This window comes from Nothoprocta perdicaria, unplaced genomic scaffold (assembly GCF_003342845.1).
Source record: "Nothoprocta perdicaria isolate Ctin4 unplaced genomic scaffold, notPer1 scaffold_29, whole genome shotgun sequence".
Taxonomy (NCBI): Eukaryota; Metazoa; Chordata; class Aves; order Tinamiformes; family Tinamidae; genus Nothoprocta; species Nothoprocta perdicaria.
In genome coordinates, this window is record NW_020455521.1 from 906,515 (window position 1) to 919,948 (window position 13,434).

At 42.4% G+C, this 13,434-nt stretch overlaps 1 protein-coding gene across 2 annotated transcripts in view; it reads right to left on the bottom strand.

Moving 5' to 3' along the window:
* Positions 1-13,414, bottom strand: part of KLHL2 (kelch like family member 2) — a 48,240-nt gene extending 34,826 nt beyond the window's left edge. The window contains exons 1-4 of one of the 2 annotated variants that reach the window (XM_026041704.1): positions 13,387-13,414; positions 11,592-11,717; positions 7,528-7,634; positions 2,991-3,112 (exon numbers count right to left, since the gene is read on the bottom strand). In XM_026041704.1, coding sequence (XP_025897489.1) covers positions 2,991-3,112; positions 7,528-7,634; positions 11,592-11,717; positions 13,387-13,409 — 378 coding nt within the window. In that variant the 5' untranslated portion in view covers positions 13,410-13,414. Of the gene's footprint in view, positions 1-2,990; positions 3,113-7,527; positions 7,635-11,591; positions 11,718-12,669; positions 12,689-13,386 lie in introns of those variants that run through there. The other variant, XM_026041705.1, reaches the window with a different exon arrangement.
* Positions 13,415-13,434: the final 20 nt, after the last annotated feature.

Consider the following 13,434-nt stretch of genomic DNA (forward strand, 5'->3'; position numbering starts at 1 on the left):
ATGTCCACCCCAGATGTGCATTTCCCCACCTCAACGCACTCGCCCACAGCACTGCGTGGACAACAGGTAGAGCCCTGCTATAAACCAGAACACTGAACGAGCTCCTGAACGAGCCCGGCGGTTCCCCTCCAGCTCCCGCTCTCCTCCCGAGCTGTAAAGGTGACTAAATGCACACTGAAAAACGCCCTATGGGGGAGAGATTCACGCGTGAGCTTCCCACAGCAACTAATGCCCCCGCGCTGTGCACGGAGAGCAGCTAATATCTGCACGGGAATCAAGGCAAACCTCATGTGCCACAAAGTCAGTTTTCCCTTTGAAAACATTAACATTGATACTCCCTTCTTAAAACAGGAAAATGTGACATTGCATTAAGTCTGACATTTAATTTCCTTTCTGAAGGAAAGGAATATAGTGAGTGGAGCACATAGAAAAATGTGACATAATATGTAAATGCGATAGAAATACCAGTATAGCATTATGCAAAGTGAGTGCCATTAGAGATGAATGATAATTCATTCAAAATAAAGAAAAAATGCTAGAAGGAAACCAAGAACCTACATACATGATTTTCATATACCAGATATCCTATGTTGGAAAGAAAAATAAAAGCGCTACTGATATTGAACTAAAATGAAAGGACAAATATTTTAATTTGGGTTTAATTAACACCGTGACGACAGCCAGCGTCACAGGCCACCGCTGTTTATAGCTCATGCACTAGATTAACACCATCTTTTACTTTTTTTTGCTCTCACTAGTTAGCTATACTGGACTTTTTCCCCTCCTTCTTGCCCCAACACACRAGGGCTCAACAATGGGAAACAAAAGGAAGGATCCTTGCCTAGAACTTCACAAGGCACTTGAAGGAAACAATCTCTGCCTCATCATGTCTATATCGAGGAAGACATTAATGTCATACTCGAGGAAGGTATTGTTGCTCAACAGGTAAATAACCTGTTGAGGTTATTTACCTCACCAGCTTGTGCCCTTGGCTACACTGTGGCTATCATTTTTATAAATACACAGGGTAGCTACATTAGTGCCAAAAYATGTTAGGAGTTTTGCATTACCTAAATGTGAAAGGCTCAAAAGGGTTTGCGCCCTTTTGAAACATGATAACATACATAAAATTTAATTCAATAGAGCTGCTTACTATGAATAATCTGAAGAGATGGAATGATGTGCTTGAAATATCATAAAGAATACCGAGTAAAAGACACCTACAAGCTGCGGCTCCAATTAATCACTGCAGCCCAAATATTTAAAAGTTACAGAGACTGTACTATTGCATCTTAGGTATTCATGGTTTTGTATTCCTACAAGGGTTCCTATTCATAAGGACATTTCATGATCCCTTCCAGATATACTTAGTCCTGCTATACAGATAGGAAATTGAAAGCTTGAGTAAGTCTTAAGACTTCACAATRTGTTTATGGACAGAAGACAGTTCAGGTCTGACAGTCTATGCTGACCCTTGCTATTAAACTTCCAGAATAGGACTTGTATCAGTTCATTTGGTCCTACTCACTGTTCAGCTCCACCTTAATATAAATTGTACATATTTAGTGTAAGGAGGATGAAGGTGACAATGGAAGATTAGCTTTACATTTATTATAAGTATATTCAGTATCAACATTAAACCACAATTATTACTGCAAGAAATGAAAATCCACTTAAAAGCTCAACTGTCTTTCTAGTACCCATGAAGTTACAAACCTGTAATATCACTCATGAAGTTACATTATTTATATTTGCTAACCCTAACATCACTAGATATATCTTCAAACAGACAGGTAATATGGAGCTATGAAAATGAAAATCTGCACCAGATTTAGGAGTTTAATACTTGGAGCTTTCTAGCCTTTAGTGAGTCTCTATGAGGAAGAAATAGGAGACTGATTTTTCTTCCCCATGAGCATAAAAGAGAGTCACCATTGTCCAAATGCAACCTSCTAGATAGAAGCTGCAGCCAAAACATACTAGATTGCTCCCTACCCAGAAGGAATCTCTGACACCTTTGGATTTTGCAAGAGGCCTTCTTCAGTGAAGCTGAGATTTGGCAGCAGCTAGATTGGCAAAAGCACAACACAATTTCATTCAGGTTCTTCACTATTCACACCTGTCATCTGACCAGTAGTAAAAAGTACCTTAAGAAGTAGGTAACGCAGGAAATACAGAACCCTACAGAACTAGAAGGCAATGTGGCATGACCTAGAACACAGCAGTTCAGCAGGAGGGTGCTTTTTTCTTCTTTGAATAGGTACCATGAAATCTAATTCCAAGGTCTTCAATCAAACACTGCTAGGACAACAATCCCTGATTCAGCAGCCAATCAAATGTGATTAACTTCAGGCTAGTGCTTAATAAAAGTGATTAACTTCAGGATGCAATASAAGTTATCAGTGCCATGCATAGTAACAAGTTGTCCTCAGCAAAAGCAGCAAAATGACTGCTAATAATCTAGTGTTGAGCAATAGCAGAAACAAGGGCATAAGATCAAGCAATTAAACTGAATTATAAGAGATCAGAACCATCTAAAAATTCTTGAACAGTCGGCTACTAATAATTATTTTTAAAATTAGCAGGAAAAAAATATCAAATAAAACACTGACAGTGGAGGACATGGTTCACATTTCAAGATAAATCTGCTTTGTCAGCAACTAGTACGCTGCACTGAAATTTCAGGGAAGAAGTGGTATAGAAGTGTCTACTACACAATTTTTTGTAGAGTAGACCATCTATTCTATCTTATTAAATAATGATTGTTCATRAGGGTCATTCAAGTCAAATGACACTTTTTATTTACCTCAATAGCCCCTGACTGCGGTCCAGAATTTAAACAGTATGACTACCTGCTTTGTAGGCATAGGGTCTGAAAAAAATTGCAGTTTGCAGATGAGATTTCCCGTGCCTGAGTCAAAACACACCAGCAAACTAAAGGTTACTCAGCGTTACATCCCTCTTGCTGTAGGAAGCATCCTCAGTCTTACCTGTACATTTTCTTCTGTAACTTGAATTTCAGCAGTGTAAATATAATCAATAAGCATCCTCAGTGTCCAGCCATCAACTTCCTTTATTCGAACTCTCTTCGCTCGGCTTTCACTCATCTCACCTAAAAATACAGCGTAAAGTCAAGTAAGTCAGGTAAAAATAGAGCACAATTTAGAAAGAATCTAATAGTAACTACTCTCGCCTGCAGCAGATTTTTTGGGTGCATGATCACTTGTAATAATAAAAGCACTGTAAGAACTCTATTTCCTTCTATCCTTCCTCCCTGTAGGAGTTAGCATCATCTGAATGTTACACTAATGTATATTGCTAACACTATTAATGCAGGTGACCTATTTTCTCCAGTGTGTAATATCTGTAAATATGTTTATTAGATCTAAGTAACACCCTCCAAATCCAAACATACATTGCAAACCACTGAAGTACTTCTTGCATTAACTCCTTAATGGAAGGAACATATCAAGTGGAGGCTGTAGAGATTTTACAAAACAAAGAAACAAACAGAAAAATCTACCTCGATCAAAAATCTACCCTCTTGCCGACTTACTAGTCCCTTTGCATGTGCATTGCTGTTACAGTTCCAGTTACCGAAAAAATGGTAAGCAAGGGAAAACTTGACGGATCTTAACTTGGTGGAGGCTGCAATACTGGCCATATTCCAGAATTAATCTTCACAGAAAGGCCTGCAAAATAGCTTCTGTCTTCTAAAACATGTTCATTCTCAAAATGCAACATTTTGTTTATATCTGAAATAACTGCCTAAAACTATACTAAGTAATGACCACAACCTTCTCCATGTCTACTAAGGAAACATCTGGTCATCTCAGATATTTAATGCTTTTTTCCATTGATTATACATTGGGAAGTGAAATACAAACTACCCTGGTCACATTGGTAGATATATAACCTTTGGCTTAGGAGTAGATCAATATTGATGCATAACATTGTTATGTTTATATACTGGATACATGGGCTATCTCCTGGCCTCCTGTATACTGGATACATGGCACCTTGAGTAAACGGCATTGATGCGGTAGCAAATTCAGACCACACCAGACTAAAAGCAGCCAGGCTGGAGAGTGACCAGTAAGATGGCTATCACTGCTGGTATTCTGAGAATTTCATACACAGTTTCATTGTTCACAATCGTAACTGTAGGCTCTAGGACTGACAATCAAACACATTTTCCTTAGTGCATGCAGCTAATGAGAAATTCACTATTGTTATTCACACCCTTCTCAAACTGAATGCTCAATGGCATTTTAAAAACCAGCCTTTTAAGTGGAAAGGAGTGCAGGAGACCCTCTACAGCAACACACAACTACTTACTGCTTGCTGGCTTTCTGGAAAGCGCTGAGGGGCCGCATGTAAACACTACAGCCCAGCCCCTGCAGAGCTTTCTCTTCTCACCTGCTCCAGGGAAACATCTCCCTGCACCTCTGAAAGATGGCTGCAGCGTATGCTTTGAAGGGCCATCTATTTCAAGCCTCTCCTTCCAGCTTGACAGATTAAACCTATTGATCTTCAGCGCCTGCAAGCTGCAAGTTATTTATTATGCAAGCTTCTGTGGAGGTGGTCCTTGGGGAAAACGCGTGTGTGGGAGAGCCGAGTTTGATATTCTGCAGGCACATTCGTTTTGTTCTCAGATTTTGTGTCAAGGCTTCTGGAGCCGTGGATAGGCACCTTCTCTGTTGAACCACAAAGTCCTGGGTTTACAAAAGAGCAGATCTGCTTCTCCTTTTAATGCTAAAAGGGCACRCAGTCTTATTACAATTCCAGGCCAGTCCACCTGTGATCCAAAGCTGGTTTGGAAGATCATACGTTGAAAACCAGAGGTTCATTTCCTAGCCATCCTCCGTCTAGAGCACGAAGAACTTGCTTCACAATTGGAAAGCTGCAACAAAACGTTCCCACAGAGTTTGTGGTGGCAAAGGAAGGAAAGCACTGAGCTGGTCCAACACCTCAAGCAGAAGTGGCAGGGCACTCCGTCCGTCTGAAGTTACTAAAAGGTGACCTGACCTACTAATGTGGTTCCTCACACCAGGGATGTAGCAAAGTACACCACTCAGCTTTGTTTTATTTTATATAATTTAACAGGAGGAAGAATTTTACAGAAGTGAAGAAATGAGTAACGGCTGTGACACACAAAACTAAACTCAGGTCACTCATGTCCCAAGTCAGGTTGTGTGGCCCCTCAAGTTCCCCTTCACTAAGGTTTTGTCTTCCTTTCTCCAGTCTTTTAAGTGCATTCACAACATTTCTGAAGAACTGCACTGCACACAGAATGAAGAATTATTCCTTCTGATATATGCAGCCCTACATTCTTATCCTTTTTTCCCCCTCTCTTGTTTCTTAAAACATAATCATTATTAACTTGCTAAACTAAGTACCTAGAAAGAAAAACGCACAGTGTGGCTACTCCTACCATTATAATGAGTGGAAAAAGACAAACCCTTAGGCGAAGGGTTKGATCACAGCCAATGCCATTCCCTGTCCTGCACAGGAGGCAGCACCTAATGACTCAGAGAAAGATGGAAGGAACATGCGAATGTGTCTAAAAATAAGCTTCTAATTTCAAGTCAAGAACAAGTATTCCTGTAGCACAGAAGTGCAAGTTTTTTCGAATGTGTTTTCAGTCGTCGTTTAATTTTAGACGGGAAAAGACACTTTCCTTTTGGCTATAGCTKGTTAATGGAACAAATTTGCCGATTTGAACTTTGGAATCAGCTCTGTGAAGAACTGCTGAATACACCAAAACCAGAGGTGGTCCTTGCCAAAAACTATATATAATGATAGTCTAAAACCTGTTGATAAATCTCAAAGCCAGCCTGGCAGTCTACTGAAACCCCCAAGGACTTGGTTCTCTGCAACCACACAAACATTCTCATAAATGGGTTGAAAGGTTCCCRGCCTTTCATCAGGTGAGCATTCCCATCCCTGCACCACAGGGTATTCCTSAAAACTCGCATTTTAAAGCATAAGATGAGCAAACTTTTCTAAGAGGCAGTGAAGTGAGAAAACAAGGATTTCAGCAATGTCATTTGGAGAGTGGCCACACACAGTTGCATTGGCACACCCAGAGGGCCAACAATTTCTGTGGGAAAGCCAGGAAGCAGGAATGCTGTAACCAGCATTCCCTGTCACAGGGTGTGTAACATAGAATTAAACTCYGAGAAAGACCATGTCCAAAGTGAAAGTCAACAATACTGCTTAAAAGGCTTGTGCTTCTCTATTAATAAGGCAAAAGATAGACACTGGCAACAGGTGTTTTTGCTTTAACTCAACACAAAGCAGTAAAAACCAAGAGAGAGCTTCACTTTCTCAGTGTTTGTCTCCAGCACGGGTGTAAACACCAAGACCTGCTAAAGAGATGGCTGCTCAAGGGAGCTCATGCAGTTCTACACACACAACATAAAGCATTTGTTTCTGCTAACATTGACTCGTTGTTTAGCTCTGTGTCAAAATATCCATATTATATATGATATGTATTAAGCAAATTAAGAACATGCTAGCTTATCTATCTACTCAGTTACAATGTAGTGATTGCTAACAATAAGCTTCTTCCCCAGGATACTAGAGTATTTCAAACTGTATCAACYTTGCAAACAAGTTGCAAACAAGCACTTTTGTTAATAAAACTCCATTTTGCTTGCCCACTGGCACGGCCAGAGTCACACTTGTGATGGAAGCCGAGCTAGTGGCCACAAGCAACATGCTGAGGGGGATTCTTTCTGCTTCAGACAGTTACACCATTAAGGACCAAACTGGCACAAGATTTGAGAAGGAATAAATAACACTTCCAAGATTAATTATAACATGCATTGAGTAGTACAAGAAGATTGCAACGTGATTTATAGCCAGAGAATCAAACCCACGGCAGAGGAATCCAACTGGGAAGCGCTGTGAGCCCAGACCTGCTTTAGCCTTGCAAGCCCTCGGGCTTTCCCGCTGCAGCGGCAGGGCAGCAACTCGGGCAGTGCGGAGCGAGTGGCAGCAGCCCCAGGCCCACACGGACACGCTGTGGCAGGGCTGCCTCCTCCGCCTGCCACGGAGAAATACCCCAGGAAGGCTGAGGGGGCACCCAGCCACATGCTGCCAAAGCCCACAAAGCTTCCCCCACCTCTACAGGCAGCCCAAAAGAGTCAGGACCCGAGAATGTAGCAGCCAAAAGAATAGCGGTTACAGGATGTGATTTCCTTCAAAATTCGAATCAAAATTATTTTTGTACAAGTGAGATAATTGTAGCCATAAAGGGGTATAACAATTCTACTGTTCCTGGCTTAACGTGTACATTTGTCTATATAAAAGAGACTTTTTGAAAGCATGCATCATATTCGCTAAGATTGAGATGCCAGCATGTCCTTAAGCTGAGAACAAATTCATACCCCACCACACACACACACAAGCCCCCATTATCTTATTTACAGATTAAATAAAATCCTTAAAAGCATAATAAAATTAATTTCRAGCTTTACACAGTTGGACTGGGTTAGAAGAAAGTATGGAAAYATTTGGTACCTGTAAACATGGCATGGAAGTAGGGGCTGCAGGCGGCTAGCACAACTCTGTGCGCTGCAATTTCCATGTCTTCTGCTACTATCGTCACATCACACAGCAAGTTCTGACTATTCAGAAACACCAGAGAAAGTGGTTTTACATATGCAGACTACAGTAGAAAAACACACAGCATCACAGGATTTCTCTTCTTGTACCCTCAAAAGGAGGTGGGAGACAACGTTGATGAAGCAACATTTTAAATGTGTTACAAAACCACATGACTCTTACTCAGTAGGGTTACAGATGGTGCTTGGGTACATAGGGCTTCCTCAAAGCAAATAATTAAATTGTGCTTTGAATTGTGGTTTCTTGCATAGAGAGAAGGCTTTCTGCATTGAATAACACAAATTTCTATCAGTCTGATTTATAAACCTTTTCATTGGAAGTCTGAAACAAGACTTGCCAGATTGCAAAAAATCAGAGATCATACCTGAAGTCTGTGGTACAATACCAGAATCTCACGCCTACTTAAGTGTTTAAAATTATTACTAGATTATATTTAAGGTACATTTTTTTTTCCAAGTATGTTTCATACACAGTTCATACACACAACAGCAGAGTTTTTTTTACTCAAATTACTTTAGAATTTTTAGTTAACTCCACATTTCATCTCATTTTTATCTTCATTAGATTCATATTCACTTGCATGCCTGTCTTTTGTAACTGTAATATGTGATATTTCCTCCCTATTCTGTTGCAGTAAAGAAATCTCCTTTTTAACCATTCCTAACACAGACATTTCCAATGCACTTTACAGCTACTGGATATGCACCTTCCATCAAATCCATCACAACCGTTAGTCTTTATAATTGGACTTCTTTCTTCTTTCCCTCAAAAAAGAACCAAAAAAAAGGTTGCAGTTTCCAGGACCTGAACAGTCATCTTTTATTTCCTCTCCGTTCTGGACGTGTCTTTACAAAAGTAACATAAAACTGACAAAACTCAGAGCAAGAGCAACRAGGAGGAGGAGGAGGAGAGAAAAAGGGTGCTTTGATAGAGGAGCTAGAGCCCTAGGTCAAACCAGGGACCCCCCTTCTCACTAGCTGAGGGGCACACTGCTGGCCTTGCCTTAGCTGCCTCGCCTGGTTGTTTCTTCCACTTTTAGTTCCTAGTACTTACAGTAGATAGCTGAGGTTGCAACATGGTTATTATCAAAAAAATGTATAATTTGTGTAATGACCAGGCCCATGTGAAACACGGAATTTAGAGAAGCTTGAGAAAATCAGTCCTTAAATTTAAAGTTGACACAGAAAGCCACAAACAAGTGGTCATCAGCCACACACCCAGCTTTTCCAGAGATGTGTACACTTATCCTGACAACAGCAACATAAAATGTTTTCTATGTGCTTGCACAGAGATAGCAAAGCTAACAGCAAAGCCCCAAGCACTAAGACTACATGAATGCAAAACTCGAGCTCATTAACTACATTGCACAATACAGACACAGTTGCTTATTTGGGGGAGAGCCCAGAGGTTGCAGAGGCTCGAGCTGCCCTAGGTGAATATGGCCTGCGGGGCTGATAAGCTCAGGCTGAATCATATACTCTGGTGCAAGCATCTTGGGGCTTCTACAGCAATTTGGCACATTTATTTCATGTTGGCAAACTACTTGGCTTTGCAAAAGCTCACATTCTGCTGCAATTTTTAACAATTCACTTGTGTAGACTGGCTGAAGGCAAAGAGCCATAGCAGACCACCCCCTTGAGAGATGGGAGGCGAGCAAAAATAGTCATTTGTTTATCTGCAAATTTTTATCTATTGGAGTATAGGAAAAAAAGAAAAAAAAAGTAAAGTCTTATTTAGAAGAATAAGAATTTTAGCAAATACATGTGAGGTCAAATCCCACTGTGACAAAAGTTATAACGAAGAACAGAGAAAAGTACTCAAGTCCTGTTTCTTCATATCAAGTCATAAATTAATTAGATATGCTAATGGCTCTCTGCCTCAATGCTGAGGTGATGTTAAGGAAATGGCACAAATTACCAATAACAAAATTACTCACATTTGTTAAAATTCAAAGCAAAGAAAATTATGAGTTAATAAAACCAGGTAACTTGACAGCAGCCAAAAATTTAACATATACCCTTGGACTTAAGCACTCTGGAAAAATAATAGATTTTAGAGTGACCAGAAGAAGATTTCTTCATTATTTGTACACTTTCCAGAGAGTATAGCTGTGGCAAATACCTACTTGTACTGCATTAACAGAAGGAACTGAGATGGAAACCCCTTTAACAATACAGTCAGTAAAACCTGAAATTAAATTTAGGTCTTCATTTTCAGTAATGAAGTCTGAAATTGATTTAAAATATTTAAGTTTATTATTTCAAATTTAAATAAATGTAAATATTAACGTTTTAATCTTACCTAATTAACACTTTACATTTCAAGAGAAGCTGTGCTCAAATAAGATCAACGTTCAGCACTCAACATGGATGTGCCAGCTGCCCTAAGCAAGACCTTGCTTAAAGTTTACCTGGCATTGCTGGTGCTCAAACTTGGACTATTTATAAGTGTAAGAAAATTCCTCAAATCGCTTCTACAGTACTCTGAATTTAAGTAACCATGGAAACTAGAATATACTCTTAAAATAATCCACAGCCTTCAACAACGCACTCTRCTGGAAAATCCAGTCTGTTCTACTTGCTGTAGAAAAGAATCTAAGCAAGGTTCAGTACTTCTGAAACTGCCATAATCAAAGATACTAAGAGTTTGGATAAAGAAAACCATCTTTACAGTTTATAATAAAGAAGAGTCTTCTAAGGAAAGATGGTTCTCTTTATCTAAACTCTTCCTCACCCGTCATGGCTAGGAATGCTCTGCCATGCTCCTTGAGACAGTGAACCTGGTTACTGGGGTCCTTGAAAAGTAAAGCAAAAAGTCTTTTTCTTCTTCCAGCATCAGSTAACTAAGCTGTTACATACTGCGGGAAAAAAACAACTTTCTGCTTTTGCCTCATTATCCTCAGACTATGGGAATCCTTGAGCTAGTTTTAAAGCATTTTCAATCAGAGAACCTGATCTTCTCCAGTCTTCCAGTGCAACAGAAATTRTCGCAGCAAGATAAATACATTGAGYTGATCAGAGTACCTAACATGCTATTAAGGGTTTACCATAAAGATCAAGAGAAGATTAAAGAAGCGGAGATCTTTTAATATCAGTAGCTGTTGCTATTTATCAAATGAAGCCTCTCCAATTTTTAAACTCGTACGARAAATAACAACAGGCTACAGGACTTTTAGCACCCTCAGGTATTATCCATGCCGGAGATTTTTTTATTATTTAATTTCTCCATTGTTGCTCTTAGCTATGAAGCTGAAGTGCTGTCAGTGATAGTTGTGAGCCCTAATTACCAGAGCTCAGTTGTGAGCTCTAATTACCAGCTGTCACAGCTTTCAGCACCATCTCACCTACCCATCTGTACAAAATAAATCAATATGGGTGCTAAGAACAGCACCAGTCTCCCCGTTCTGCGGAAACTGATGATGGTTTCACTCAAGGTCTTACAAAACTTTAGCTCAAAAGGTGATTTTCAGCATATGATTTGTAATCCTTTGGGAGTTAATTAATTTCTCCTGGGGGACATGCAAAAGACAGGTAAGAAAAGAAACCCTACTGTGGGTTGCTTTACATTTGTTAGAGTGCGAACTCTGTCACCAGATCGGAAAATGTTAACATTTTGTCAGTCTGCTGCGAAAAATCAATGACAGACATATTAAGAGTCTCAGGCTCAATTAAGAGGTAGCTTTTAATCTATCCAGGATCAGCTCTATGCAACATAGGATCAAAAGCTGTAATTCCTTAACAACACCCACCAAGAGTTGCTCAAGTCCCATAGAGCCAGCTCTGACTAACTTTTGAGGGGCAAACATATAGCGTGCCCATTACACTACATGGCTATCACTCAGATAACATTGTATACTTCACTTTATCAGCTCTAACTCTGTATTTGCATATTCCATTTTTTTATAGCTTAATACATGCAATTGAAACTTATTACGGACTGTGGGAAGATGCGTGCAATACCTTCTTAGTTCATTCATCACTTTGAAAGCTTTCTTCATGTGCCATGGATTCACTGTAACAGGACAGTGCTTTTCAGTGTTATCATCTTTCAGATCCAATGGCTTCTGATGGCAAAGTTTGGTGCATCTGCAAAGAAAAGAGAATAAGGTTAGCACTTCCGTCTGCTCCCTGATCTGTGGCTCTGTTTTACCCCGTTATCCCAGGGCGGGGGGAAACGCAAAACACACGCACTTCAACTTATTCCTTACTTCAGGCAAACTCAGTTTCCATACTAACAGTGTATGGGGAGGCGGGGGAGAACGTTGGCAAATTCCCTAGTTAGCACCAAGTAGGTCCTCAATACTAACGAGGTCAGTAGAGGCATTTCAAGCCAACAATAAATTCCATAAACAGCAACATGGAGATGACATCTTAGAATGTCCCCAAGAAATTCTGAAATCCAGTAAAGCTGAAGTCCTTAGGCTTTTATCCTGKTGTCAGCACACATTCCCACGGAATATCCATTGCATGAGTCTCCAAGCGGCGGCTCGGCGCGAGGAAGAGGCAGTTCCCAGCCCTTCCAGCGGGACCTGGATCGCCCATTCCTGCCACCCGACCCCAGGACAACTGCAGCTGTCCCGTCCTTCCGCACGAAGCTCCAGGCAGCAGGACAACAGCTGGGGGGCCTCACTGACCCGCTCCACGTTTCCAAACGCGACAGACAAAACAACGACCAGTTCGGATTCGTCTTACTCTCCATGAAAATATTAATAAAAATTCAAGACAGGAGGAGGAGAACTCTGCAGTGTGGAGCTCATTCTAATGATCTCTTCACAAAAAGAAACAACAACAAAACACTTCAGCTCTGTAGAAGAGACAGTTGTGCATTTTCTAGGACTACCTAAATTCCAAGCCCTGCAAGTAAGTTTCTTGTCTGCAGCCATGGTGAAAGTAACATTACCGCTGTCCTCAGAAAACACTTGCTATCAGCGCTGTTTTCACCTATACTAGGTAACGGTATTCCCTAACTCCAAGGCAGAAACAGCCAAAACATCTGAGGCAGTGAGGTCCAGTCCCTCTCTCCCCTGCCCCACCTCACCTTTCTTCCGTAGGCATCTCTGAAGAAGCTTTAGAGAAAAACCCAGGGCTAATTAACACTTTAACCTGGGATTCTCCACCCTGTGCACTGCAACAAGCTGCCAACCCGTTGGCTTTATTTTCCACGAGCCCAAAGCTGGTAGCAACCTTTTGGGGTAACGCAGCAGGAATCGCCAAGCAAGCAAGAGACACATATTTAACAGTGGAACAGAGGTGTCTTGCCGTGCAGCRCGCCTCCCGCGGGCTCGCGGCGCCGGGGGCCGCGGCCGGGGCGGCGCCGGGACACGAGGCCACGGGCGCCCCGCGGGAGGCGCGAGGAGCCCGCGGGCCGCTCAGCGCCGCCCCGAGCCCCGCCGAGCGCGGCACCGACGACGGCCCCGGCGCCCGCTCCATGCGCCCGGGCCGGCCTCGCAGCCGCTTCCCCCGGCCAGGCGCCAAGGGGCCAAGCGGAGCCCCCGCAACGGCCAAGGAAAGCAGCGCCGGGGGCGGCAGCGCCGGGGGCGGCAGCGCCGGGCGGGCGCGATAGCCGCGATGCGCCCCAAATCACCACGGCGCCACCACCCCCAGAGCAGTAACCGCAATAACCGCCGCAACGAAGCCCAGCCGGGCGACACCCGAGCCAGGCGGCGGTGGCGGCGGGACGAGCGCGGCCGCCCCCGCAGCGCGGGACGCGGCTCCCGCGGCCGCCCCCGGTGCCCGGCCCGCGCGGCGCACTCACACGGGCGGCAGCAGCATCTCCATGGCGGCGGGGCGGGCGCGCGCGGGG